Source organism: Xyrauchen texanus, chromosome 32 (assembly GCF_025860055.1).
Source record: "Xyrauchen texanus isolate HMW12.3.18 chromosome 32, RBS_HiC_50CHRs, whole genome shotgun sequence".
In the NCBI taxonomy this organism is placed as follows: domain Eukaryota; kingdom Metazoa; phylum Chordata; class Actinopteri; order Cypriniformes; family Catostomidae; genus Xyrauchen; species Xyrauchen texanus.
Window position 1 is genome coordinate 31,911,206 of NC_068307.1, and position 27,698 is coordinate 31,938,903.

The window sequence follows — 27,698 nt, forward strand, 5'->3', positions numbered from 1 at the left end:
CTTCAGAACTGTTTACACTGAACAGAAAATGTCTTTTCCTTCCCACGAACTTTAACTCACCTTCTAAGTCTAAATTGAAGCAATTAATCTCATGACAATGGCAACAAGCTCTTTAATGAAAAATTATTTGATAGAACATTAAGACTTTATTTAGTTACACAGCATATCGATATCTTGTCATGAATGGAGTTAATTATTAATATAGAGGTGTAAATGTATGAACAAACTTGCAAACTAATCCTTACAGTCTCATAGCAACCGGTAAACCAACACTTTAAACTGCTGGTTCATAATTAACAAGCACTGGAAGCTTTTCATCTCCTTTCAAATAAACATGCACTCTTATTTCTACAGAAATACCATTGATCACACAATTTCTGCATCTCTGATTAATTGGCAATGTGTTCTAACTGATTAATTGTCTTATATAAGCTGTACTTCAATCTTAACTGTAGCAGGCAAGTAAAAGTGTACAAGGAGTATATTGTTATCCTCTCATCCGTGCTTGATTTACAGTAATGCAGAGTGGAAAATGGTCGCTCACTGCCAAAGCCTGGAGAATAGACAAAGATAAGAGTGCTGTTAGTATTTCTTATGGTTTAGTATAGTCTTTGGGTCTATATATATATAAGCTTGAAGAGGTGGTCACCATAAACTGCCATTGTATGACATCACTGAGCGCAACATTTGTATTCACAATTTCTACCTTTGAGTTTAGAAAAAGAAAGAAAGTCATACAGGGTTATAACAACACATGGGTGAGTTAACAATGACTGAATTTAAACTTTTGGGTGAACTATCTATTTAGGGTTTGGATTTGGCAATGTGAAACTGGTCCTAGTTCAGTAGTTATGGACTGCTTCAACACAAAGCAGAAATTGAAAGAAACAGGTGGTGGATTTAAGTGAGAGGCCTGTTTCGACTTTATTGCAGGACTATAGTCATTTAAATGTTAGTCGAGACTTTCCTTCTTACGTTAGTGCATGAAACTCAAATCATGGAAAAAAATCTAAAAAGTTTTACAAATATATTAAGATTAATTCAATTAATTACAAGCAGGAAAAAAATTGAAGTTATGCTATCAAAAAAAGCACCACTCCCACACCCAATATTATAAGATAATAAGTGTCAGTTATTTAGTGGCTTAGAAATGTTTGAGTAAGAACTTTTCCAAAAACTCAAAGATTTGAATCTCATTTTATATTATTTACCTGTTGCTCAGTGAGTCCAAATTCATCTTTGAAGTCGAACACCTCTACTGATTCAGGGTTCACAGCTTCAACCAACTTCTCTCCACGGAGAACGACCCTGCAGCCCGGAAAATGAGAATATTAAGACATTGGATGACATTAACTTAGCCATGATTGCATTTGGGACCATGTGTCCTTCATAACATCAGGTCAAAGTAGTAAAGACAGTTCAAGTTCATGTTAAGTTTTAGCACATCCACTTCAGCCATTAAGAAATGTGTCCAGTACATCAACATATCAGTGCTTTATTAACATGACGTGTTCAATCATCTGTTCTCCTAAAGAGCTGCTGACCTGTCATAAGCACATTTGGTTGACACCTTCACTGATGTGTCCAGCTTGTCCCCGGTCAACCACACAAATTGACTGTCAGATCGCAGACGGATGTTCACCCATTGTCTCTTCGGCACGTAACCGCAGGCGGCATTGAAATCACCCATGATGATGAAGTTCTGGCACAATTAGACCAGGTGAACACTTGAGTTAGGAAACAGGAACTCAGAAAGACGCCAAGAAACCAAAGACGCTTTGTGGGTGAAACCAGGTGCACAGTAGACCAGGTGTGTGGATCACTTTCAGTAATGCAGAAAAACAACTCCTATACCCTAGTGTAATATAATAAAGTCATCATTGCTATGAAATACAAGTATGGGAAGTATGATAATTATGAAGCGACCAAATCAAAAACTCTTATGTATGCTGGAGACTTGTTGACTGCTTTTATTTTTTAAAGATATTCATCCCGTGTGAGCCCCAGTTTCTATTTATCTACAAAACATATTTCAAGCATTGAAGGTTTTTAAGATCATGAGATTCAAAAATGAAGTCAAGCATGTTCACACATTCTTTACAGAATAGTCCTGTTTGAATTAAATTCCACACTGTTTGTTTATGGTTGGAATGCATATACTCATATACACCACAGTTAGTTCCGGTCCTCAAATCTGATTGGACGAGAGACGTTCCATGAGTACTGATGGTGTGACAGGATCAGCACTCGGACGCTTCACTGTGTGTGTATCACTCCGCTTGTGTTCATGCTGTTCTAAACTAAAGTGTAAGAGTAGTGCATATCTGTTAGGAGTTACTGTCTTTATTTTTAAATTACATAAGTTAGCCAGCAGGTGGTGGCAAAAGATTATATTTGTGTGTAATATGAGCCAGTTGGTGACGTAAAGTGAATCCGTTAGTCATTGTTTACATAGAACAGTATTACCACTACACTACTTAAGCTTGTTTTAAACAGCTTTAATTGAACAATTTCAGGATTAAGGCTCATCGCAGCTGAGAGACGCAACAGACTGTTTGATTACAGAACTTGAGGCACTTATCTAAAATAGGGAGAAATACCCCTGCTTGGACGCTATTTTTCCACTGAGAAAGCTGACCTTCAGAAAGCTGACAGCATCTTTGATTGGGAGTGGCAACAAGTGATCGCACACACACTCTCTCTCTCTCTCTCACACACACACACGCACGCACATCCATCAATCCATCCTTGTTTATCCAATAACTTGTTAGAAACAGAACAAGCCGTGATACTATTTCTGAAGTGACATTTTTGAATTACTAACGGAGGCTTGGACGCATCATTTGTTTTGAACCAGCAACGGCAGATTCTGATCCATCACGTAAGAAAGTAGTTCCATGCACAAATGCGTTTTTATTTTTTTAAATTGACTTGTTCATTGAACTGTTGAATATAAGCAATATCACACTCGCAATCGTGCGATATGGCCCTACATCAGCACTGCTGTAATTACCTACGGCACTCGACCTGCGGCCGAATCACAACAGTGCTGATGTAGGGCCATATCGCACTCTTGTTCATGTGATATTAATTAAATATTATTACCCTCTAACATATGACATTTTTGTTATCAGTGTATTTTGCAAACCAGACCATGATCAATTCAACTTGAGAAATTCTCACCTCTGATTGCCACAGTTCTGAGACGTTGTGATAAACATCGTACAATTCATCAATTTCTTTCACGGCTGCCTCTGGGACTGTGTGAATAGGAATGACGACAAAATCCTTGATTTCTGTTGTAAGACAGACAAAAATATGTTTGCCCTCATTTCGATAGCCAATGTAAAATCTTTCACCTTGCAGATGTTATTTGTCTCACCAGTCTTTGGAGACGAAAACCAAACGGCAAACGGTTCTCGAGCGAATGCATCTTCATCTCCAGTTTGTGTGTCTGGATACTGATAGACTGCATTCACAGACACCCTCTTCTGCCTAATATGACCATGAGGAGCATTTTTATGGCCTGATTATATTTCAATACTTTTGGACTTATTGCAACTCAGCATTTATCACATTTGCATCCTTCTTGTGTAAATGTACAGAAACCAAGTACATCAATGCACACTGCTAAACAAAACCATACAAATCTGTTTTTGCATGCATACTAACACTTTATATAATCATTAATCATCTTTGTTAAAGAATCATACATACCTGTATATGAAAGCATACTGCTCCTTATATGATTTTCTCCCCAGTCTCTCACTAATAACGTAACCAAATTCATCTGCTCGGGTTCTGTACCTGCTGTAAAAGGTGACGAGTTTACCATCAGGAAAATGCATGAACTGTAACTGTAACTGACTGGCATTTTACTTTGACATTATGACTATTAGCTGCTCTCATATTACAATACATTAGCTGTCATCAATCAATATCAATTGCAGTGCCAGTAGATTTATATTACAGCAGAGGTACCTGTTCAGTTGAGTCATGAGTTGACCGAATGCGTTTCCTTTCACATCTTTGATCTCCAGAACAAGCATGAGGTCACAGCGACTGATACTCTGCAGTGTTATAGGGAGAAAAACTATATTCCAACATTCATTCATGCCATGAAAATTACTGCACTTTTGTCAAGATATGTTGGTGAGTCACCAAGCGCTAAACTTTGACGCATTGGGAGGAGATCCAGAAAGAAATCATTGTCCTTCAGAGGCCTGAGCGCCCCCCAAAACAACAGCAAAAACTACAATGGGAACGGCAGTATATCCTGTTCCCAATTGTTCTCCTGTTTTGACACAATGAATGTAAAAAAAACTGTGCATCTTCTGGGGAACTCATTACAATGGTTATGCATTCATTTTCTCATTTGCAAAACATAGAGAAACAACTGTATCTGGTTTTAAGTGCATTAATGTAATGTTTATTTAAAACAGAAGCACATCAAGGGCCAGTACATCACATATAATGTTTATGGGTCAGTCTTGGTAATGGATTGCATTCAAACATAAATAAAACACAATTAAATGAATTATGAAATATATAGTACCTTTAAATATATACCCTATAACAGCCATAAAAATGGTTTCTATGTGGCATTACTTATTTAAAAAAATAGCATGCAAATTAAAAATGAAACCAAAAATCTCACCTCCAGGATAATGTCCATCACATCTGGTTTGGAGATTTTGCTCTCTCCAAAGGACTTTATGTTAAAGGAGCAGATCTTTAGGGTCAGGGCTCCTCCGAGGTTCAACAGCAGGAACAGAGCTCTGGTCAGCGTCATTCTGAGTGAAGTTGGCTTGAATGAGAGTCAAAACGGTGAACTTCCCTCAAATATCTGTAACCGAACACTTTCAGTTTTTATCAGTGGAGAACACCCACTAATGCATTCTCATTAAATGTCATTAAATGATATAGATGTAATCAAGGGCGTAGCAGCCGGGTGTGGGGGGGGGGGGATGCGCTGTAAGTGTTGGGTCTGTGCAAGCCACCTACTGATAGCTGTGTCCCCCTTTTTTAAATGACTGTTACACCCCTGGACATTATTAAAAAGACTACATAATAATAATAATAAATGTATTTACAACTATTAAATATTTATGGAACAAGGACAAACTAAAATACATATGGGTAGTTTCCAATAAAATTAACATAAACATTTTCAACATCTTGAATTTATATGAATATATACTGGAAAGTGTATTTTTAGCTTCACTATTTTCAATTCAATATTTTATAAAATGTTTTTAAGTACAAATATTTTAGTCTCTCATGTAATGAGATCAATAATGCCATAAAAAGAATAGGAATAAAAAACATTTAAAATAGGAATATGCTAATATTAAGGGTCATTTTCAAAACTAACAAAAAATCGGCATTCCGATTTGCTAAATATAATTAAAATATAATATAAATATATTTGAAAATGTTCAATTCAGTTCTGTTCAGTTTTAGCTGAGGATAAAATTGCTTGCAACATTTTGAAATGATTTTTAATCATAAAGCACAACGTGACTGTTGTTCTTTTCTTGTTTAATTGTGTTTAACTGAATGCAAGGTTTGCACCAGTGACAAATTCTCTTAAAGAGGTCATGACATGAGGAATAAACATTTCCTTGATATTTTGACATAAAAGAGGTCATTTTACTATAAAACCAAATGTAATTTTCAGAACTCAAAACTTCTCCTTGCTGCAAAAAGAGCATTTGTTGAAACCAAGCTGCCAAAACGACATTTTCTACGTCCTCCACATTGTGATGTCACACTGTGTAAGTAATTTGCATCTGACCGCCTCCACAACAACACATTAACGCCTACTTTACCTTATCACTTCCGTAGCCCCATCCAGTAGCGGTGAGATGGCAAGTAGAGAGAGCAGGTCAGTCAAGAGCCGAGAGCAGAGAGCCAATCAGAACAGTGGGTCTTAAAGGAGAAGCAGCACCAAAACTGACCGTTTCTGACAGAGGGTCAGAATGAGGGTAGAAAATTATCATTTCACAAATATATGACTGTGTTTTGAACAAAAAACCTTTACTAATACTATATGTTAACGTTAAGGAACATATTAAAATAATAAAAAAGTAATTTTGACCCCTTTAAAATATGCATTTTCTAAGACAGTGTTTAAATCAATAAATCTAATCATTCAAACTTTATTCAATTAAAATCTTTCACATGAACATTACACACCGTAACACCAATAACATATTTCAAACAAATTCAAATATATATTTCTAAAAATGTGCAAAACAAACCCCAAAACAACATTTTATATGATTTAATAAAAGGTTAGGCTATAGAATGATGCCTTTTAAATGGGGTTTATTGACTATTTGGAATCTTTTTTATGACTGAAAAGGGACATGTTTGTTGCCCATTTTGATAATGACCCTTAAAATAGTTGTCTACAGTAAGTACACTACACTTGAGTCAGTATTGTGGTACGACATCTGTATGGAAATGTAGTCCAACAATCATTATAAATATGACAACCTTCTGAAGACATTGATATCTTTTTCGTGATTTTCTAAAGATCCTGTCCGGCTTCAATATATCAACCTTCGCTGCGAGCAGGGTTCGAACCTGCGCGGGGAGACCCCATTGGATTTCAAGTCCAACGCCTTAACCACTCGGCCATCGCAGCTATAAAACGCAACGTGGTCTTGAACGGGATTCAAACAGTGTGTCCTATCTATAAACACACGCGTCTTGATTATTGGGAACTCATAATTTACTCCATCATGTACTTATTCTAATCTTCCTTTCCGTCTTTCCCATTCAGGCCAGATTGATCTTGTTTTACACTGTACGTTCCCCTTTAAATCGAGCGTAGTCCCATAGAAAGAGAAGTAGGTGGAGCGGCTCTACTAAATGTCAAAAAACGTGTTACGACAGTAAGTCACTGTTTGCTGATACCATACAAACGAATGGGTGGGAGCCGTAAACTGATACCCAGCTTGTCGCAAAATTGTCCGTGACTTCTCTTATAACGCAACAATTCGTGACAGTCCACACTCCAAAAGGATTGTTTAGTGTTTAAAATGTTTGTAGATTTGCGGCCAATTTGTGAAGTAATGAGCTGTTACCGGAACTGTTACTTTTCTCATCGCTGGTCAGGATGGACCAATCACGTTTTGTGATTTCTGGACGATGATGATGATGATGAGTGTAAAATCAGTTTAAGTGCTTATGTGCTTGGGCTGATTTCAATTCGCATATCAGATGTGAATCTTTTTATTCATAGATTCATAGTACAAATGTCACCAATGAGACGAAATTCACCCTGAGATTTGAATGCGGCCCAATGGATGATTCGGCTTTATGAGCTGCCAGGCGCCCTCTGGAGGAAAACTAGACTATATCTCAGAAACAAGTCATTATTTTGCTATATTTGCCGTCCAATTGTGTCATTCTACGGTCAGTTGTGCACCTATGGAGTTATATATGTGCCACAATTCTGCACGCGCACAATAATATTTTGAGTTCAAAAACAATGTTCTGCACATATAAGATTATATTTTGAGCGCTCAAAAAGTTATTTTTCACACGTAAGATGATATTTTGAATGCAAAAAAGAGTTCTGCATGCGAAAAATGATATTTTGAGTGCACAAAATCTTTTCTGCATGCGCAAGATGATATTTTGAGTGCACAAACAATGTTCTGCACATATAAGATTATATTTTGAGCACTCAAAAAGTTATTTTTTCGCAAGATGATATTTGAGTGCAAAAAAAAGAGTTCTGCATGCACAAAATTATATTTTGAATGCACAAAAACATTTTCTGCTTGCAATGTTCTGCACATGCAAGATGATATTTTGAGCGCACAAAAAAAATCTGCATGTGCAAGATGATATTTTGAGCACACAAAATTTTATTTTGCAAGTGCTTGAACACAGTTTTGTAAAACAATGAATCTTCTTGCAAAGATAATTAAATTTTGAGCAAACGAAAATCTATTTTGCACTTGGATAATGTTTATTCGAATGTGAATTTGCTCAGAATTCTTACATTTGCTTTCTCCTCATACCCACTCTGCATCCAAAATATTTTGCGTGGTCAAAATATCATCTTGCGCACACAGAATTGTGGCACAAATATAACTCCATATGCACCTGACAAGCGTTCACTAACAAATTTAATCGGCACAACATTCTCCACCGTATGTATTTCCCTTTAAATCTAGCGCACTTCCCTGTTCGAGAACGCGCATCGGGTCTGCAGCCTCACAGATAAAGAGCGAAAGGACTCTGTGTTGATCGGCCTGGACATTCATTCCAGTTACAACACATTCATTTAACAAGCTGCGGACATTTAAAGGTATAGGCCTACTTATTAATTACAAATACAACTCTTGTTCATTTAATTTAGCAGCTAAATCAAATGCTCTTCACTGTCATTGATTTGTATTCAAGATCTATTTTCAGATGACCAACACTGACTCTGATCTCTTGCATTATAATCTGAAATTGCCAGAGTATCAATAGCAAGTGAATTAGAATTCATGCTTCCTTGTAGTAGAAATACGTCTCATAATTTACAACGCAATGCTCTAAATATTGACTGTTTTGTATACCCTTCCTTAGTTTTTAATGGTCTGGATTTATATGTATTAATATACTACTTTAACCCTAGACTCTAGAGGGCATATGAAACTTATTTAACCTCATTATTTACTCACTCTCATGTCATCATAGATGTGTAGAACCTTTTCTGAAGAACACAAATGAAGATTTTTAGAAGAATATCTCAGCTTTGTTGGTCCTTACAATGCAAGTGAATGGTAGCCAGAAATGTATAGCTCTAAAAAGACCATAAAAGTAATCCATACGACCCCAGCGGTTTAATCCATGTCTTCAGACGTGATATGATAAGTGTGGGTGAGAATCAGATCACCAATTTAGGCCTTTTTACTATAAATCTCAACTTTCACTTTCACATTGTTCTTCTTTTGTTTTTGTTGATTTACATTCTTTGTGCATATCGCCACCTAATGGGATGAGAGGAGAATTTATAGTAAAAAAGCACTTAAATATTGATCTGTTTCCCAGCCACACCGATCTTATCACTTTTGAAGGTATGGATTTAACTACTGGAGTCTTATGGATTACTTTTATGATGCCTTTATGTGCTTTTTAGAGCTTTAACGTTCTGGCCACCATTCACTTGAATTATATGGACCTACAGAGCTGAGATATTCTTCTAAAAATGTTAGTTTGTGTTCAACAGAAGAAAGAATGTCTTACACATCTGGGATGGCATGAGTGTGAGTAAATAATGAGAGAATTACAATTTTTTGGTGAACTATCCCTTTAAACATCACGTCGTGTCCATTTAGTGACACTAGAGATCGACCCCTAGTGTCAGTACATCGACACGACATCTCGTTCCCTCCATCAGGGAACGGAGGTTACGACAGTAACCGAGACGTTTTAATTTGCTGAAACCTTTCCAGTCTGAACAGGATTTCTTGATTACGTTTCCATGGCATATTTTGTTGATGTGGTGTGTGTGTGGTTTCCACCAGTTCTACTCTCATATACTATTAGTGATTACATCAGCACATACTGAGCATGCACCAATTTCTGCTTTTTTCTTGCCATGTTCCTCTTTTTTTTTTCTTGTTCGAAGACTTTCAAGAATCAGTATCTTGCAAACTAGCCAATATCTTGCAGATATGGTTAGTTATGTATTCAAACACAATTTTATAATTGGTTTACTGGGTGTGCTCAATGTACATACAGTGGGGTTCAGTAGTCTCCAGTACACTCGTGGAAATGCTTCTGTTAATATCAGCATAACAATTTTAGTAAAAATAAATATGACCTTTTGTTCAAAGTAGTCGACATGATCTATGCAATGAATTTGCTTATTTGGTTATTGACCTAGAAATAGTGCAGAACGCAAGATTTTCATACCATTTCTTTACTTTGAATTTGTCAGAATCCTAAATCTTTCTGTTTATTTATGTTTAAGCTAGATATTCAATGCCATATTGTCAATGCTGACTCAGAATTTTGTGCACCCCTGTATTAGACACTGTCTAACATGATTTTCAATTCGGTGTTGTTTAACAGGATGGATTTGGACATGGTGAATATGTTCGTCATTGCCGGTGGGACGTTGGCGATACCCATTCTGGCATTTGTAGCCTCCTTCATGCTCTGGCCTGCAGCACTTATTAAAGTCTACCACTGGTGAGACCTTCTCCCTAGATGCTTCAATATAATTTCCCGATGTTCTGAGTTCATAAGAGCTCATTTGTACAGACCATCCAGAGAAAACATGTGCTGATGGATTGATTTACTCTTTACGGACACTCCGGGGCATTTGTGTATGAGGGGGGCACATTGTATTACTTTTGAAATACAATGTTCTGCATTGATTTTGTTTTTATATCTTTTAAGGCCAGAAATAGTCGTGTACTCAATTTTCTGAAGTGTATCTGTGACTAATGGGACTATTCTGCAATTGCCTTAAGTGTTATATTGCTCTACAAAGGTAGATAATTTTCTATCAGGCATTAAAAAAACTGAATAAAGACTGAGCTTATACATTTATTTTACCATCTCTACTACCATTTTAATTTATTATTCAATTTAACAATCTCTACATCAGGGGTCTGCATGGTTGCCAGATTGCACAAAATAAGTAACATTAGGCAGAATATTTCCAACTTGCGCAAGTATAAATCTCAAACTGGGGGTGTTGCATATCTTATCTGGCAACCCTTGGTATGTTAAATGCTTGTGGAGATGCGTTAAGTCCCAATGCATGTTAACTGAAATATCCAATGTAAAAAAATAAACAATAAATGAGCCGCAGGCCACATTAAACCATGTGGAGGGCCTGATCTGGCCTGCAGGCTGTATGTTGCCCATGTATATACTAGAGCTTCCATGCTACTTTCGCCAAATTTGGTACAGACCTTCAGAATGTTCTGACTTAGTAAGCTATGACTTTTCTTAATGATGAGACCTCCGATTTTCCTTTATCTGACATTCAAAGTGGCCAAAAATCCCATAGACTTACATTGACGTATCTGACCTTTTCTGTTGGTCAAACTTCAAGCTTTTCTAAATGCATTTTCAACTTTCATACAAGTCTTTGATAAACCAGCATAAAAGTTTGTCATGACAAACTTTATTTTTCTAGTTCATGTCTGTAGCACAAACGCTTAGGTTAATCTTATGTTAATTACATGACAATGGCTACATTTTTGCTAAATGATATGGTTTCTTTCCTTACAGTTCCGAGGTGAAATGTCCACTGTGTGGCGCTAAAAGCGAGTTAAATGTTTTCCCAGACAGATCAGGTATTTAAAGTTTATGCTTTATCGAGATTTAAATCAACAAATCCGACCTCCTTACCTCTAAACCTAAACCGATAGTGACAGAAAAAGAACATGTGAGATGAAAAACACAATTGCTGAAGTGTTTCTATGACACTTTCAGCTCACGTGTTAACTCGCGCTTCAGGACTCGTACCCAAAGTGCAACGCTCTATCAGTTGAGCTACTATGCATTTTGATCACTCTCAAACTAGCTTGTAAATGTAGTTGATTATGTAATGCAAATGTTAAAACAATTCATGTGCTATATTAAAAGTGTTTAGATGTCATAAGATAGCATTGTGTGAGGAACAGTGTGAAAAGTGTTTATAAAATGATAATCTGACATTTTACCGGTACTCATGATTTGTGTGAAAAGGAATAAAAGTCGTTGTTGCTGTAGCGCATGTAGTGTTCATTTCACCAGGAAACTGCCGCGATACATACTGTACAACAAGCAACGTAAAAATAGGTTTAGTAACCCGATTCTTTGTAACCAGGTTGGAGATTAGCAAGTTTTATACACTACCCCTGCCTTCCATTGGCCAAGTTTGTATTATTTAACATGTCTCTTATCTGATGACCGTTATGAAGACAGTTGGTTTAACAGGCTTCTTCTTTTACCACTCGCCACTAAACTAGGTCAAGGGTTATGATGTCATAATACATGTGTACAGCATGCCAATGTTTGAAATATTTTACTTGGTCATGGCAAAACTTTAGCTTTGAATAATACACGCTCTTTGTATGCCTTCAGAAAGCTAAATCTGTGTACATGCACTTGCTGAGTACATTGAGTATGTTGCACAAATCTTACACAAGCTGCCCAGTAGACTTTGGTTCTTGTTAATAAATTTTAGAGGCAAACTATGCTCCACATGATGAAGCAGCCATCAGAGCAGCTGTTTCTCTCTGGGCCGGACAGACTGATGTTTTCCTGCAATATCAGTCTTCTCCTGGATTATTTATGTATAATTTGGTGTTTACTAAGGCGAGCATCACTATTACTATTGCTCAAACTGACCAAGCAAACCCCTGACGTGTAACTCGTCATCAAACTTTTAAAGGGTGAAAGCAATCCACAGACTTATTTAAATGGTATTAAAATATTGAATGCTAGTTTGGTTTGGTAAAATGTACTGACCGTGTTTCAACAGGTACTGGCGGAGAAGGCTGGGGATGCAGGTGGATTATGCAGAACATGAAGGATATCGCTTCTGTTATTCTCACAGAGGGACTCCAGGCGTACGGCCGTCCTTTCTCATGTTACATGGCTTTTCTGCACACAAGGACATGTGGCTCACTATAGTCAAGGCAAGAAACAGCTTAACTCTTGCTTCACAGTTCAAATCACAATTCAAAAATGTTATTTCTGTTGATTTTAAATGCCAAATATTCAAGTTAAATGATCAAGAATAATGAACAATTCCATTAAATAGCCAACAAATCATGTGACAGCCAAAATTGTATTGCTTTTATTTTTGCTGTTGCAGTTTCTCCCTAAAAATTTGCACTTGATATGTGTTGACATGCCCGGACACGAAGGTACCACACGGACCAGTGCCATAGATTACTCCATAGAGGGCCAAGTTAGACGCATGCATCAGGTGAGAATGTTCTGGAAGCCTGCATGTTAACAAATTCTCCATGATCAGAATGTCCTCATAATTGCTGCAGGGAAGTATGTTTTATCACCTGTCTAGTCCTTTATTAACTTAGTCTTTAGTATTCAAAGGTGATGTGATGCCACAAGTTACAGTTCATTTTAAACACTGTGTCCTAAAAAGGAAAAAACAAAAATGTTCATACTCGATGTGACTCAACACAACCACAGCAAATCAGAACATATTTGATTTGATGAAAAAACATCCTGTCACTCAATGCCAGTCACAGCTGTGGCAGAATGGAATACAAAGTAGAATACGGGTGAGACAGAGAGACCACTCGCAACACAATATAGCAATTTTATTTCACTAAAAAAGCCAATCATCTTCTGAAAGAGGCACGCCCAGTTTGTTTACCCAAGAAGTTGCATTTACTGTCCCTTTAAGGCAAAGTAATATTTCATACTCTCATTTGTTTCTGTTTTCTTCTTTGTTTAGTTTGTGAAGAGCATCCAGCTGAACAAAAAGCCTTTCCACCTGATCGGCACGTCGATGGGCGGAAACGTCGCCGGAGTTTATGCTGCGCGCCACCCGTCCGATCTCTGTGGTCTAACGCTCATCTGTCCGGCAGGTTGGTCATGAATGTGTGTGTGTGTAGTGTTTTGTCTTGTGTTTCGGACCCTCTCAGTGCCTCTTTCACATCACAGTCATACTGATTGGGTCAGTCAGTAATAGTTCATTAGGGCCATTTTTAACCCTTGGAGAAAGACTAATGGACCATGAATGTCCAGATGAAAGTTAGAAGTATTTAATTAATGTCTTTTAAGGTCTGGCCATATATTCCCTCTAATCATCTAATGATAACAAACTTCACACCCTCAAATGAAAAACAGGTTTTTATCAACATTACTTTTCATTTTCACCAGGGGTGTAGCAGTCATTTAAAAAAGGGGGGGACTCCGCTATCAGTAGGTGGCACGCACAGACCCAACACTTACAGCACAGTATTGATATATATTACAGTATATATTAATATACAAGTACCATCAAAAGAACATTTTACTCCTTTAAAATCTGTCTAAAGACCTACAAAGAGACGCAAAAAATACTGTAGACAAATCCAACATTTGGACTCGGTATGGGTTTAGCTTGGAAAAGTGTGGGGTACCGGATACACCTTTTTTGAAGAGTGCAGGGGACGTGTCCCCCCTGGAGGCTACAGCCTTGATTTTCACTCATTTTAACAATGTAGGGCAAATGTATACAAATATACTGTATGAAAACTGAGGGAAAATCTTTTACAATACCTACCCACATAAGAACTAAAAATGCAATCTAATATACAGTATTTTACATAAAAATACATTTAAATAAATATGTATTTTTTTTTCACCTTTTAAAAAGCAGAAAATGCCTGTTTTTCCTTTTTCTCTAGTATATCCTCACATTCGGAATTGTGAACGCTGATACAAAGCTGTATGCACTTTAGAACCAAGCTAAACATAGTCAAAATAGGCCTATGTGAATGTTTGCAGGCTCACGTTATCAACAGATGAGACACCCCTGTTAACACATGAAGCATGGAGAATAAAAGCTAACTTTTATGTGTATTTTCTTAGTCATCTATTTAGCTTATGTTGAATAAGATTGTGCATATGAGCTGACACAAGTTCTGTAACAGCTGCGGTGATAATAGAATATATTTTACGTCTGTAGAATTTTTCACTCTACTAGCTAGCATATTGCAGAAATACACTTGATTGAATCAGACGAGATCAAATGCTCACCTAAACTGTGCTGGCTCTTGTTTCTGAAAGCAGTGTTACTGAACTATGGCCAGAAAAGCTTAAAATCGTGTGCCGGGGAATGTTGCACACGCTGAATGCTGTTTTGTGTCCTATTGTACAAAGGTGCTTGGGTTTGTTCCAGGAAGGCAGCAGATGCCCTAACCCTGGATTCTTAATAAGCAGATTGATAACTGCCATTTCAAAGTTTCTTGGGACATGTTCAAGGGATTGCGAGGAGTTAAAATTATTAAAATGAGGTTCTGAGATTACAGGGAATAAATCAGGGAAAATAAAAAGTCCCAGGGACTCCAATGGCACCTTTTTCTGAGAATGACCTCATAATGGCATTTACATTTTCTCATTTAGCAGACTCGTTTATCCAAAGTGAATTAAAGCTTTGCATATATTGTTCAGTCATATGTTGTCCAAGTTAAAAGGCCTTTGTTGATCTACTGTTACTTTTAGAAGCCCAGAGTAACATACTACTAATTAAAGTAAAGATGAAGCATTATCAGCACATAAAGTCTCCCAATAAGTCATTTTATTCCATAAGCTAAAATCAGACATTCCCTTATGTCTTCCAGGTCTTCAGTATCCCACTGAAAGTAAGTTTGTTCAGCATTTGAGGGAACTGGAGACTACTCCGGATAGTGACAGGATACCACTCATACCCTCCACAGCAGAGGAGATGGAGAAAATGCTGCAATTATGCTTTTATGTCCGCTTTAAGATTCCTAAACAGGTATATTGCGTATACATTGTACTAAAAATTAAGCACAGATCAAAATCACTCTTCTTATGGAAGTGCTTCCCAGCCATGTTCAAAAAATAACCATAGAAATTATAAACTTTTTACCAGAGATAAATAGGTCTATTACTAAAATCAGTTGACATCAGCACCCCTTGTTGCATTATATGCCAATGGAGTACAATAATGGGGGAAATGTTTTGTTTGTGTTATTTTTCTAAAGTTATAGTGCCCCATATCTCATATTTAACTATATAGAGCCTTAAAGAGCCCATTTTATGCAAATTTACATGTTCATAATTTTATTTTGGGGGGTCTACTAGAATAGTTTTACCTGCTATTTTTCTCATACTGTCCATTTCTTTTCCCCGCTCTTCATACTCTGGCCAAAACGTTCTGATTTAGGTCCTGTCTCTTTAAAGCCCCCCTTACCGAAAAGCCCAGTCTGCTCTGATTGATCAGCTGGCCTAGTCTGTTGTGATTGGTCAACCGCATAGAGCGTGTGTCGGAAATGTAACGGCCCTTGCCATGAGTTTCATCTCCCAAGGCTTCGTGAGCAGCTATGTATACGCTATTGTAACTATGGTAACAATGGCGTTAGTTTTTGCCTTACCAATTTTTTATTTATTTATATTTTATCCCCTTTCCTCCCAATTTGGAAAGCCTAATTCCCACAACTTAGTAGGTCCTTGTGGTGGCGCGGTTATTCACCTCAATCCGGGTGGCGGAGGGCAAGTCTCAGTTGCCTCTGCTTCTGAGACCTTCAGTCAGCACATTTTATCACATGGCTCATTGTGCATGACACCGCGGAGACTCGCAGCATGTGGAGGCTCATGCTACTCTCCATGATGCACGCACAACTTATCACATGCCCCATTGAGAGTGAGAACCACTAATCGTGATCACGAGGTGGTTACCCCATGTGACTCTAACCTCCCAAGCAACCGGGCCAATTTGGTTGCTTAGGAGACCTGCTGGAGTCACTCAGCACGCTCTGGATTTGAACTCGCGACTCCAGGGGTGGTTGCCGATAATGAAAGTTTGGAAGACCAAGCTGATCGACCCAAACCACCTTCACATGCACGACTTGAGCAGGATGTTTCACAGTGGTAAGTTTTAATTTAGTAGCTTTCCTACAAGTACACTGTTGATTGTTGTGAACCTATCAAAGCTTCAAGTAAAAGACACGTAGTGCATCTAAATTAGTCATCTTTTGCTGGAATGGGTGTAGAACTGAGGTTTACTCCAGGTTAGTGAGCAAGTTAGCCGGGGACTACCATTGATAGCGGCTGTAACATTACAGCTTGTAATTAGATAACTATATAAGAATCTTGACCATTTTGTTACACAGTTTTAGGTAAAAGCTGGCCCACAGCTGAATAGTAAACTCTTACCAAACCAATAACATTATATGGCAAGTTAGACAAGCACTATCGTGGATTGCAGATGTAAAATGACCGTTTGTAAAAATAAAATGCATCTCCACACTTGACCACTATTCATGATAGTAAGAATGACAAACAATCTGCATAATTCTACATAATTATAGGGAAAAGAGGGCCCGCAGCTCATTAACAGAACTATTTCAACACAATAACATTAGCTAGCAGGTTAGCTGTGCACTGGGTTTACACCGAAGCTGCAACACAAAACTCTGCATTTGAACTCTTGGTAGCAGATAAATCCACAAATAATGAATCATACTTACAGGTTGTGATCCTGAAGCACCAGATTGTCCCAAAAAGTGTGAACTGCTCCATCTTTCAGGGGTAACCTGAAAATCCAGCATTGCTTGTGGTTGTACTACTATAATTTGTCTGCCTGCTATAACTACGTTTGTTTGAGGGATGGCCAAAGTAGCCCTTAGGTGGGCATTATGCAAATGTGTTACATAGTGATGTAGTACTTAGCAGAAGAAATGGCTGGACTATAGTGTTCTCACTTTTGCGTGGACTTTGTGCTTTGTAAATCTGCAGACCTTTTACATGCACAAAGAGCTTTGTTACACACTAAAGGAAAGGTACAATTCCAAAAAGCATAATAAGACCTCTTTAAAAATTAAGATATAAAGTTAGTTTTGAACGAGAGTCTGAAAAGGTTATTAAGATTTTATACTTCTGTAGTTATGGGCACTCCAACTTTGTAAAACAACACAAAAAAAGTGTTTTGTCCAATTTTTTAACTCACACTATTGGAATGTAATTCAACAAGGGCTGCTGAAGTCAACAGATTTTAGTAATAGACCTATTTATCTCTGGTAAAAATACAACAATGAGGCTTCCATCTTTTGTAAGTCTTTTCCCTGTAGTTTTGCTCAAAAATTAAATGATTACTTTGACCCTGTTCTACAAAATAATGAAATACACAGCCATTTTGATCCATGGCATTAAATCTGGTTGAATTAACACGAAACAGCCCTACTTTATTTCGTCCCTTAAACAACTGTTGTTTCTATGTTGAAGAACATACTTGTCATGAAACTGCTAAAATGAAGGGATTGGATCCCCAAACATTGACTGATCGGAATATGAATCTGAATAAACTGCTAACTGTTGTATTTTATGGTTTTCCAGCTTCTTCAAGGACTGGTTGATGTTCGCATTCCAAACAATGACTTCTACCGAGAGTGTTAGTAACGCAATACACTGTTGATTCCATAGATTAATGAAGACAGCAACAAATACGTGTATGTAGAAATAAATAAGCTTTGCCAGAAGCATGTAGAATGGATTATTTACTACAGAAAAATCTTCGTTTTATGTTTTTTTTTGGACAGTTTGCTCACAACTCATGATGATATCTCTCATTGTCTACTGCAGGTTTTATGGAGCTTGTTGGAGAGAAATCGAGACACTCTTTACACGAGAGCATGCATCTCATCTCAGCTCCACTACAAGTTATTTGGGGAAAGAATGACCAGGTATGGCCAAACGTTTAACTAGTCAACTGTTTCATTTTTACTATAATGTTCTGTGGAATCTACATAGAAATACCTTTAAACAGACCCTTTATTGATTTGACGTCAGGGCCCACCGAGGAAATAAAATATGATCAAAATATAGATAACTACAGTCAAAATAGGTGTGGTTTTAAAGCTTAGAGGCTGTGCTTTACAATGCATGACCAAAACTGAACAAGTGCCTTAAAATTTGCAGATAAATCAAAAGTGTTCTGTTTTGATAATTTATTAATACTTTTGCACTGCACATATTAATTAGAAAAACATCAAACTTATCTAATAGCCATGCGTCATTGGAAAGCTCTCAAAGAGTAGAAAACAACCAGCCTATTTGTTCTACACACAGACAAAAATATAGAGAGTAATTGCTGTAACATACATGTTACATGTAAATAGGTGTTGATATAAGCTGCATTTTTGCTTATAACGTCAAGAAAAATAAACGAAACATAAAATATCATGTTAGCTTTCCTGGATCAGATGACTCCATCTGAAATAATGTAGTACGTTGTCCATCATGGAATGCTAAACCAATTATATTAGGATTCAGATTGCTGCAACCAGAGGTGGAAGTCATCCAAATATGGGCAGAGATGATCGTTCACTGTAATTACATATGATCACTGCTCGATGGGGCCAAGTACATGACACAGACTCAATGATGACTCAAATGACACAGAAAGGAACTGAATAACTGAATCCCGTTACTCATACCTGCATGCTTTGGGGAATGAGCATACAATTAGCCATAGTTGTATTTGCATTTGTAATTAGTTCTTATGTTCAATTGTTATGTTTTATTGGTTTGGAGATGTTTTTGGGCACTAGGATAAATAATATTCTTAATACTGAAACATTTATTGCTTTGTTGTATCAACACAAAATTTTTAGTCCGTTACAGTTGACATAATTGTTTTTTTTTTAGCTATCTTATTTATACCCAGAGATAATGTAAAATCAGAAAAATTTGAAAAAAAACTTCAGTTGACTTCAGTTTTTTGTTAATTGTTTTTCAGAGTCTTATAATTTAGCATAATCTATATCATAAAAAAATATGAAAGGTTTTCTTTAAAATAAACAATTGACCCTCTTTGATTTATTGTTGAGTTATAAGATTTAATTTTGGGTATGTCAGAGAAACAGGAAATCCTTAAAAATGCCTTCAGAGCTTAAAGGGTAAAACACTAATGTACAATCTTTACTACAGGTGCTAGACATGTCTGGAGCTTCGGTTCTCGCTGAGGCCGTTCCTGGTTGCCAGGTTCATCTCTTAGACAACTGTGGCCACTCTGTAGTGATGGAACGGCCAAGAAAATCTGCCCAGCTCATCATGGACTTTATCACCGCACAACAGAACACAGGCAGCAACAGCAAGAAGAAACTTTCATAAGACTAGACCATATATTTGTGCAATGTATGGGTTGGTGGTTGCATAAAAGCTATGGATCTCAGCTGCAAACACAAAGGTTGTTGGTTCAATCCCAAGAAACTGAAAAATTACAGAGATCGTAGTACTGCTATTGTACCTATAAGCTTGGCACCCAATTGTACGGTGCTGAGAGTATTCATACAGTTTTTGCACTAAAAGCTAAATAAGAAGTACCAGTATTGTCCACTTTTTACATAATCAGTAAATGTATTTTTAAGTGAACGCACAGTCGCCATCTGATCTAATCACAGCAGTTTTTTGCCATCCAGTTTTTATTTAAGTGGATTTGACAGACATGAGAGACACATAACAATACTGTTTGCAAGTTTAAAAGTGAAATGCTTTTATTAAAGTTTTGTTATTGTGTTATTTACGAAAAATATAATGGGCTGAAAGTATTACAGCAAAACTCATAATGTGTATTTTAACTGTCATTAACAAAGTAACAGTTCTTAGCTTATTTCCAGTGAGTCAATTTATTTAGTCTGATTCTTCCAGTCACTGGTCCTACTGATTCATATGTCTTTTTGATTCACTTAAAGAACCGGCTCAAAAGAGCCATTTGCTTGGGAATAGACCACACTTCTTGCACTTTGTTTCACGCTGTAGATTCAGTAGCAGTGTTGTGGCGCCGCTCAATAGTAGTGTAGTAATTCTTTTAGTATGAGTTTCTGCCTGAATCGGCATTCGAGAAACATTGACATTGACTGCATGAAAATCATTTGGTTCTGGTATTTTAATGCAATCATTTTTGGAGAACTTGTGTGGTAGTGGGTAATTAAACTTACATCAACTTAAATCTGAGAAAGTTCTTACCACTTCTTGATGGCATGAACAGCCCTGAGAACATTGCTTCACTTGAACTCAGTACTTTGTTGAAGCAGCTTTGGAAGCGATTTTAGCCACAAGCCTTTTTGGGTATGATGCGACAAGCTTTGCATACCTGGATTTGCCATTCTTCTCTGCAGATATTCAGTAAGCATCTTACCATTTATAATCCTGTATCTACCCAGTGGACCACGTTTTAAGGATATGAAAAAGGACCTATTTGTGAACCTCTATGTGGAGCTGCAACTTTATGTGGCGCTGCAACTCTGTGGCGCTGCAACTCTACGTGGCGCTGCATCTGGATGTGGCGCAAGCTGATATAATACCATTCAAAGGACCTTTCTCACATGTTAGCAAATTGGCTCGCTCACATGTGACATGTTAAGCCAACTGGCTCGTATTTTGTAAACTGATTGGTCCTTTGATGTGGAAAGGGTTAGCTAATCAACTTGCTTCTCTCTTTTTGTCTAACATTTTAAATTAATCAGTTTTGCTGGTTTCTCTGAAACTCGTCTTCACCCCAGATTCACATAAGGTCCTGTAATAAGACATATGAAACCAAACATTTTCACAAAGTCCTAAAACAAACAAACAAACAAACAAAAAAATAACTTTGTGGATAATTACATTTTAATTACAGATCTGCTTGTTAGTCAAAACCCAGCAGCATCAAATCTGTATTAATGCATCATATCTGACAATAATAATGTGAAGACTTGGAAACGATTGAGAAATGTACTTTTTATCTCAATTTTTTTTTACTTGTATCTTGATTAACTGTGCATGGACACTGGCAGGCCAAAAGTTTGGAATGTTGTACAGATTTTGCCCTTATGGAAAAAAATTGTTACTTTAATAGACCAAAGTGGCATTAAACTGATCACAAAGTCAGGATATGACTGATGTAAAAAACAGCACCATCACTATTTGAAAAAGTAATTTTTTATCAAATGTAGACAGCAGCATCACTCCAACAACTTATCCTTGAGTAATCATGCTAAATTGATCATTTGGTACTATAAAATCACTTGCCATTATATCAACCACAGTTGAAAGATATTTGATTCATTAAATGAAGCTTAACATTGTCCTTGTGTTTGTTTTTGAGTTGCCACAGTGTGCACTCGACTGGCATGTCTTGAGGTCAATATCAGGTCAAAAATGGCATAAAAGAAACCACTTTCTCAAGAAACTTGATGTCAATCATTGTTTTGAGGAATGAGGGCTTTACAATGCTTGAAATTGCCAAAAATAGTGAAGATTTCATACAAAATGTTCACTACAATCTTCAAATACAAAGAACAACTGCCTCTAACAAGGACAGAAAGAGATGTGGAAGACCAGATGTACAACTAAACAAGAGGATAAGAACATCAGAGTCTCTAGTTTGAGAAATAGACGCCTCACATGTCCTCCGCTGACAGCTTCATTGAATTCTACCCACTCAACACCAGTTTCATGTACAACCGTAAAGAGAAGACTCAGGAGGACTTATGGGAAGAACTGCAAAGAAAAAGCCACTTTTGAAACAGAAAAACAAAAAGAAAAGGTTAGAGTGGGCAATGAAACACAGACATTGGACAACAGATAATTGGAAAACAGTTATGGATCTTAACCCCATTGAGCTTTTGTGGGATCAGTTAGACTGTAAGGTGCGTGAGAAGCAGTGGCGGTTCTACATTGTATTGCACCCTGGGCGAGTCCACCTTTGAGCCCCCCCCCCAAAAAAGACACACACACAAAATTATCCACAAACAGTCATATTTTATTATAACAACATTTCTCTTAAAGAGAAATTTATATTTCTCAATTGCACAAATCCTTCCTAACATCCGACATTGTGCAGAATTGTGTTCATTGTCTTTTGGCAAACTATGGCAGTTATCAGAACTTAAATATACACTATATACATAAATGTGCCAAACATATATACAATCAGATATATAAAAATGTAACAAGTGCAGAGAGCAACAATAATATAACACATTAAGAATAATATACAAATAAAATATAGAATAGAATATATATATTATATATTACACACAAATGTGAAAACACACTAAAGAGAATCTAATTATTACACTATTGCACTAAGAACAGAAAACACAAACTAAAACCTGACTTTTCTGGCTTTCCTTGATGCAAAATCATCAATGATGTCATCGTATGAAATCTGCTTCCCTATTGATTGATACTGATGACGGCAAGGCCAGTGAGCCGTTCCTGGGACATGGTTGATCTCAGGTATGACTTGATCAACTTTAGTTTTGAAAAGCTCCTCTCTGCTTGAGCCACAGTGACTGGCAGAGTAAGTGCAATCCTGATAGCAGTCCAAAAAGTGGGGTAGATCTCCGATAGATCCTTATCATGCATAAAAGTGATAAGCTCAAGGAGGCTCATGGTCTTTGATGGCAGTTCAGGGAAGGTCTTAATTTCCTAAAAAAAGAATAAAGAAAAATATTCATGACACTCATTAAATATCGAGAATAAAGTCATTATAATGCGAGATTAAACTTAACGAGTTTTTTCTCGAAACACAACGACTTTATTCTCGATATTTAATGAGTTTATTCTCAAGATTGTATTTCGACTTTTTTCTCGAAATGTAACGAGTTTAATCTCGCATTATAATGACTTTAATCTCGAGATGGCTTTATTTTTTTTTATTATTGCTTGGCCCTAATCCTCTTCCGTACTTTGAAACTACCTACAGATTTAAAAAAAATTCCGTTGGCTAATTACAGGGCCTAACGTAACCCAACTGATGGAAATAAATAATAACTGAACTTGTAACAGTTTGGTTGCAAAGCACAATCTTATGGTGAAATTAGATGTCGTGTTTGTTGACTTAAAACCGAATTATTGTTGTATAAGCATAGCAAGCATCATAGCAAATAGGCTAACAAACGTAAGAGTTACCAACAATTAACATTAGCCCTTCATTCATGACAACATGGATACCGTAATTATATCACAGAGAAACATAGTTGCATACCTTTATCTTTTGCTCGTTTCTCCTCTTCTTCTTTTCCTAAATTGTGCACCTGATGGCTTTGACCTTTTCCTATCCATCCCTGTTTATTTGGCACTCGACAATCAACAGATTTCCCATCCCCCGCCCCCCAACACTGTCACTCACTCACCACGTTACGAGTCACGGCCAGAAGTCAAGACTAAACCAATTCACCTTGGTGAGGTGACCACGTAATCGTTTTGTATTACTTATTTTTATTAGCCATTTCACACAGAAAAACAAAAATGTGCAGGAACTATAGGCCTGTATTTATAATATTATGAATAAAATGTGCGTTATTTGGAAGAAAGTCGAGTGTGACTGACTTTAGCCCACTAATTTCATTAGAGTATTGCTCTGTTATACAGTGGACCCCCCCTCAGTCAGTCACCCAGAGGTGAACTATCCCCTGCCTGCTGCGCCCCCCTCCCCTTTCCCCTTCTCACACACGGCACATTCTCAGCACGCAGGGGCGCCAATTTGCCAATTCCCCACACGGTGAAATGATAGATCATTTTATGTATTTATTTATTTTTTTAACTGCTCGTGCCGCCCCCCATGTGACATGAAAAAATGCCGCCCCGGCCAAATGCCCGGTTCGCCCGTGCCTAAAACCGCTACTGGTGAGAAGTGCCCGACAAGACAGTCGCATCTATGGCAAGTGCTACAGGAAGTGTGGGGTGAAAGGTCAAGTGCTACAGGAAGTGTGGGGTGAAAGGTCAAGTGCTACAGGAAGTGTGGGGTGAAAGGTCACCAGAGAATCTGGACAAACTGACCGCTAGAATAACAAGGATCTGTAAAGCTGTCATTGCTGCATGTGGAGGATTTTTTGATGAGAACTCTTTGAAGTAGTTTAAGATGTTGTGAAAAAAAGAAAAATCCAATTGTAATAGTAACTTTTCACATTATTAATGTTCTGACTATTAATGTACCAATTTCTATCCAAAAGCTGTACATTATTCCAAACTTTTGGCTGCCAGTGTATACTGTACATCATTTTTTCCATTTTTCCTTTATCACAAATAATAGACTCTTCTGTTATAGGCTATTTCTCTTAAAAAGCACCATGATAATACACTTGTTTATTTAGTTATCTTCAGACATGGTCTGTGATAACCCCATGCTTTTGACATGTGTCATAGTAAAACCATGCTGTTTTTTAAAGTACCTTGGAGTACCATGAAACATGATCAGTAATTCAGTACCATGGCATTACCAGGTGATGTGGTGCACGGTGCGAAGGCATGGCGAGAAAGTGCCAGCGCGAGGTGATCGACTGTTCCGCGAATGCTACAGGGTCCTTGAATAATGTATAACACGTGAGTAAGGGCAGCTGGTGGAGTTTCTGGTGCCCCCTAGGGTATGATGGTGCCCCCCTAGAGAGTTGGTGCCCTACACAGACTGTGATAATATGTGTATAGGTATATGCGGTACTGTGGTAGTCTAATGTATTTCTCTGAAAGTAATTAGTCTAATGTCTTATTAGTTTTGACTAAACCAAACTGGCTTTGGCTGAACTGGACAGCTCCTTCAGTTTATGTCAATATTCTATAAAAGACTAATTGAATTTATATCTCTGAATGTGACGCGACTGCTCCCATTATAATTAATAGATCTGTCTACACTGGTGGTACATGATGTCAGAAATGCAGAAGCAATCGAGTATTATTCTTTTGATGAACTTACAGCACAATAACTGGAGTAGACTTTATATCTGACCTGTTATTCGTCTTAGGTAACGGCACTTCGATGTTCAAAGCTTAATTTTTTGCTTCCTTGAAGGACACTCCTGCGGGAGGGGATGTCACTCGAAAGCTCGTTTGAAACAAAAGTGAGAACATGTATCTTTTCTTGAAGGACTCTTTCACAAGACTGTTAGTGAAGGGTACATTGATACAGTAATGCCATGTTTCCTTCAGAGTACCCACTTCAAGGGCTCTGTGCTTCAGAGTGAGTAGGGCATAGGGACTATCACTTGCGATTGGACTCTGCCCCACGATATGCTGCAGCATGCACTCTTAAAGGCACCTACCTAAAACATTATTACTGTTATTGTGAGATTATTACGATATTTTAATTTAGTTTTATTTAACTATTTTTATTTATTAGCAAAAGGGAACCTTTAGATTTGTGAATGAAAGGGGCTTAGCCCCTGCTGCCCCCGTTCTATGCACGTCAGTGATTGTGTGTATCTTGGGTAACCGACACTGAGTCATATTGAGAAAAACACGTGTGTGTGCTGTGGATATAAAGATGATGCTTAATATTGTTTACAAACCAAAGTGACTTTAATTACCATTCTTAATTACTGGCAGCTGTTTCCGCTTTGAATCCAGGTATTAAAAGTAATTTTGGGTGGGGAGAGGGAATGTTGTGTGAGGAGTATTGGACTGAGAAGGGGAAGTTTGATTATGACTTTTCCTGGTCCTCTATTTACATTTAATTTATTATATATATATATATATATATATATATATATATATATATATATATATATAATAATAACCTTTTCTTTCTTTCTTTCTTTTTTTGTGGCAATTGAATTTTTTTGTTGAGTTTGCTTATTATATTATATTATATTATATCAATGATTTCAATTCAAAACCTAATTACACCCAAAAATAAACTAAGTTTGAGGGTTTGTAAAAAGAAATGTAAATGAAAGAAATAAAGCAAAAGAGGGACATCCCAAATAATACAAATTCTGAAATTGGTTTATTTTTTTTAGTTATGGTCATTCTTGAACTAAGAGGAAGAAAAATGGTCATAATGGGTCACCGTTGGGGGACATTTTTTTACTGTGTGCTGGAATGTTCCAGATCTGCATTTCTCCATATCATACCTTCTTGTTTTCATGACAGTGAATGGATTGGCCAAATTATACTCAACACTCCAGTATATCAATGTGTATGAACTGTGTCAACTGCTCTTTTACAACAATGTAGTATACTATACTTTGAAATGTTTATTGTAATATAATGCTTACTGTCCCACATAAAAAATAGTAGCAAGTATGCAGCATATACAGTACGCAGCATATAGGAAGTATGCAGCATATAGTGAGTACACATAATATAATTTATGCAGCATATAGGAAGTATGCAGTAATAAATAGGCTTGTATTCCATTCTGAACATTCTGTAGCCTAAATAAAAAACATTTTGAATAGGTATTGTCACGATGTGGGGAGTCAGGAGAAGGCAGACGGTAGATGCGGATCCAAACGCGGTTTTTATTAATGAATGTACACAGATAAGAAAACACGGGAACAAATCAAAAGTCCACGATGGGAAAAGTGCATTCAAACACACAGTGACACACGGGTGAACACAAGTTGACAAATATCCACGAAGGGGAGAGGGAACCTCGGACGAACACGAATCAACATCAGGGGCAAGAGCAGCAACCATGAAACGATCCATACATCCGTTCACAAACAACGACCGACAGAGACTGAACAAACAGACAGGGTTAAATACATGAACAAGGGAAAAAGGGGCCAATGAACAAACAGAACTCAAACAAGGTGATGAACAGAAACCAATGGCAAATTAAGGAGGGCAGGTGAAAACAATGAACGGAGAACACGAACGCTAACCAGAAAACTATGGAAGTACAAGGGTGACAAAAGTGAAAAACTAAGGAGTTAGAAAAGTGACAAAAAAGACAAACAAACGGCAACAGTGAGACAAGACACGGTAATCATTACAGGTGTCCTTATATTTTAAATAAATGTCTGTCCCTCTTTTTAATCCAAAGGAGAATAATATTTATATTGTTCATTGTTAGTTCATGATATCTGACAAATTAACAAATTGTACCTTATTGTAAACAAAGCGTTACAACATTTTTTTTTCTTTTTAAAATTTTTGAGTCTGGGTTTGTCTTCTTAACTCTTCATTGACATGAGCGAGAACAAGGCTGTTATGGTGTCAGATTTTTAAAATACTGAGTTTTATTGATGTTTAGTCATGCTAATGTGACTGATGTG

General features: G+C 37.1%; 2 protein-coding genes and 1 non-coding gene across 5 annotated transcripts; 1 reads left to right on the forward strand and 2 right to left on the reverse strand.

Moving 5' to 3' along the window:
• Window positions 1–61: 61 nt before the first annotated feature.
• On the reverse strand, window positions 62–12,596 carry LOC127626382 (deoxyribonuclease gamma-like). 3 transcript variants are annotated; one of them, XM_052102127.1, is made up of 10 exons: window positions 12,484–12,596; window positions 5,832–5,965; window positions 4,658–4,807; window positions 3,982–4,070; window positions 3,718–3,810; window positions 3,383–3,495; window positions 3,184–3,296; window positions 1,545–1,702; window positions 1,212–1,308; window positions 63–553 (listed from the first exon to the last, which is right to left on the reverse strand). In XM_052102127.1, the coding sequence occupies exons 3-10, from the start codon at window positions 4,790–4,792 to the stop codon at window positions 488–490; spliced, it is 864 nt and encodes a 287-aa protein (XP_051958087.1). In that variant the 5' UTR covers window positions 4,793–4,807; window positions 5,832–5,965; window positions 12,484–12,596; the 3' UTR covers window positions 63–487. The 3 variants fall into 3 exon arrangements, with proteins under 3 accessions (XP_051958090.1, XP_051958087.1, XP_051958089.1); XM_052102130.1 differs by lacking the exon at window positions 5,832–5,965 and having other exon boundaries at window positions 62–553; window positions 12,484–12,577; XM_052102129.1 differs by lacking the exons at window positions 5,832–5,965; window positions 12,484–12,596 and having other exon boundaries at window positions 4,658–4,884.
• Window positions 6,571–6,652, reverse strand: trnas-uga (transfer RNA serine (anticodon UGA)). Its single transcript has one exon. It is a non-coding gene; the product is annotated as a tRNA-Ser (tRNA).
• Window positions 8,219–21,759, forward strand: LOC127626381 (monoacylglycerol lipase ABHD6-like). Its single transcript, XM_052102126.1, has 9 exons — window positions 8,219–8,329; window positions 10,087–10,206; window positions 12,497–12,653; window positions 12,833–12,946; window positions 13,442–13,574; window positions 15,315–15,472; window positions 18,052–18,106; window positions 18,298–18,398; window positions 19,645–21,759. Exons 2-9 carry the CDS (start codon window positions 10,088–10,090, stop codon window positions 19,825–19,827), a joined length of 1,020 nt encoding a protein of 339 aa, XP_051958086.1. The 5' UTR covers window positions 8,219–8,329; window position 10,087; the 3' UTR covers window positions 19,828–21,759.
• Window positions 21,760–27,698: the final 5,939 nt, after the last annotated feature.

Coding starts and splice junctions, on each gene's coding strand:
- LOC127626381 (XM_052102126.1), top strand. CDS start 10,088: ATGGATTTGGACATGGTGAATATGTTCGTCATTGCCGGTGGGACGTTG. Junction 15,473..18,051: donor GCTTTAAGATTCCTAAACAG/GTATATTGCGTA, acceptor ATGGTTTTCCAG/CTTCTTCAAGGACTGGTTGA. Junction 18,399..19,644: donor TTTGGGGAAAGAATGACCAG/GTATGGCCAAAC, acceptor TCTTTACTACAG/GTGCTAGACATGTCTGGAGC.
- LOC127626382 (XM_052102130.1), bottom strand. CDS start 4,792: ATGACGCTGACCAGAGCTCTGTTCCTGCTGTTGAACCTCGGAGGAGCC. Junction 3,811..3,981: donor CTCATGACTCAACTGAACAG/GTACCTCTGCTG, acceptor CACCTTTTACAG/CAGGTACAGAACCCGAGCAG. Junction 3,496..3,717: donor CAGTATGCTTTCATATACAG/GTATGTATGATT, acceptor TGGTCATATTAG/GCAGAAGAGGGTGTCTGTGA.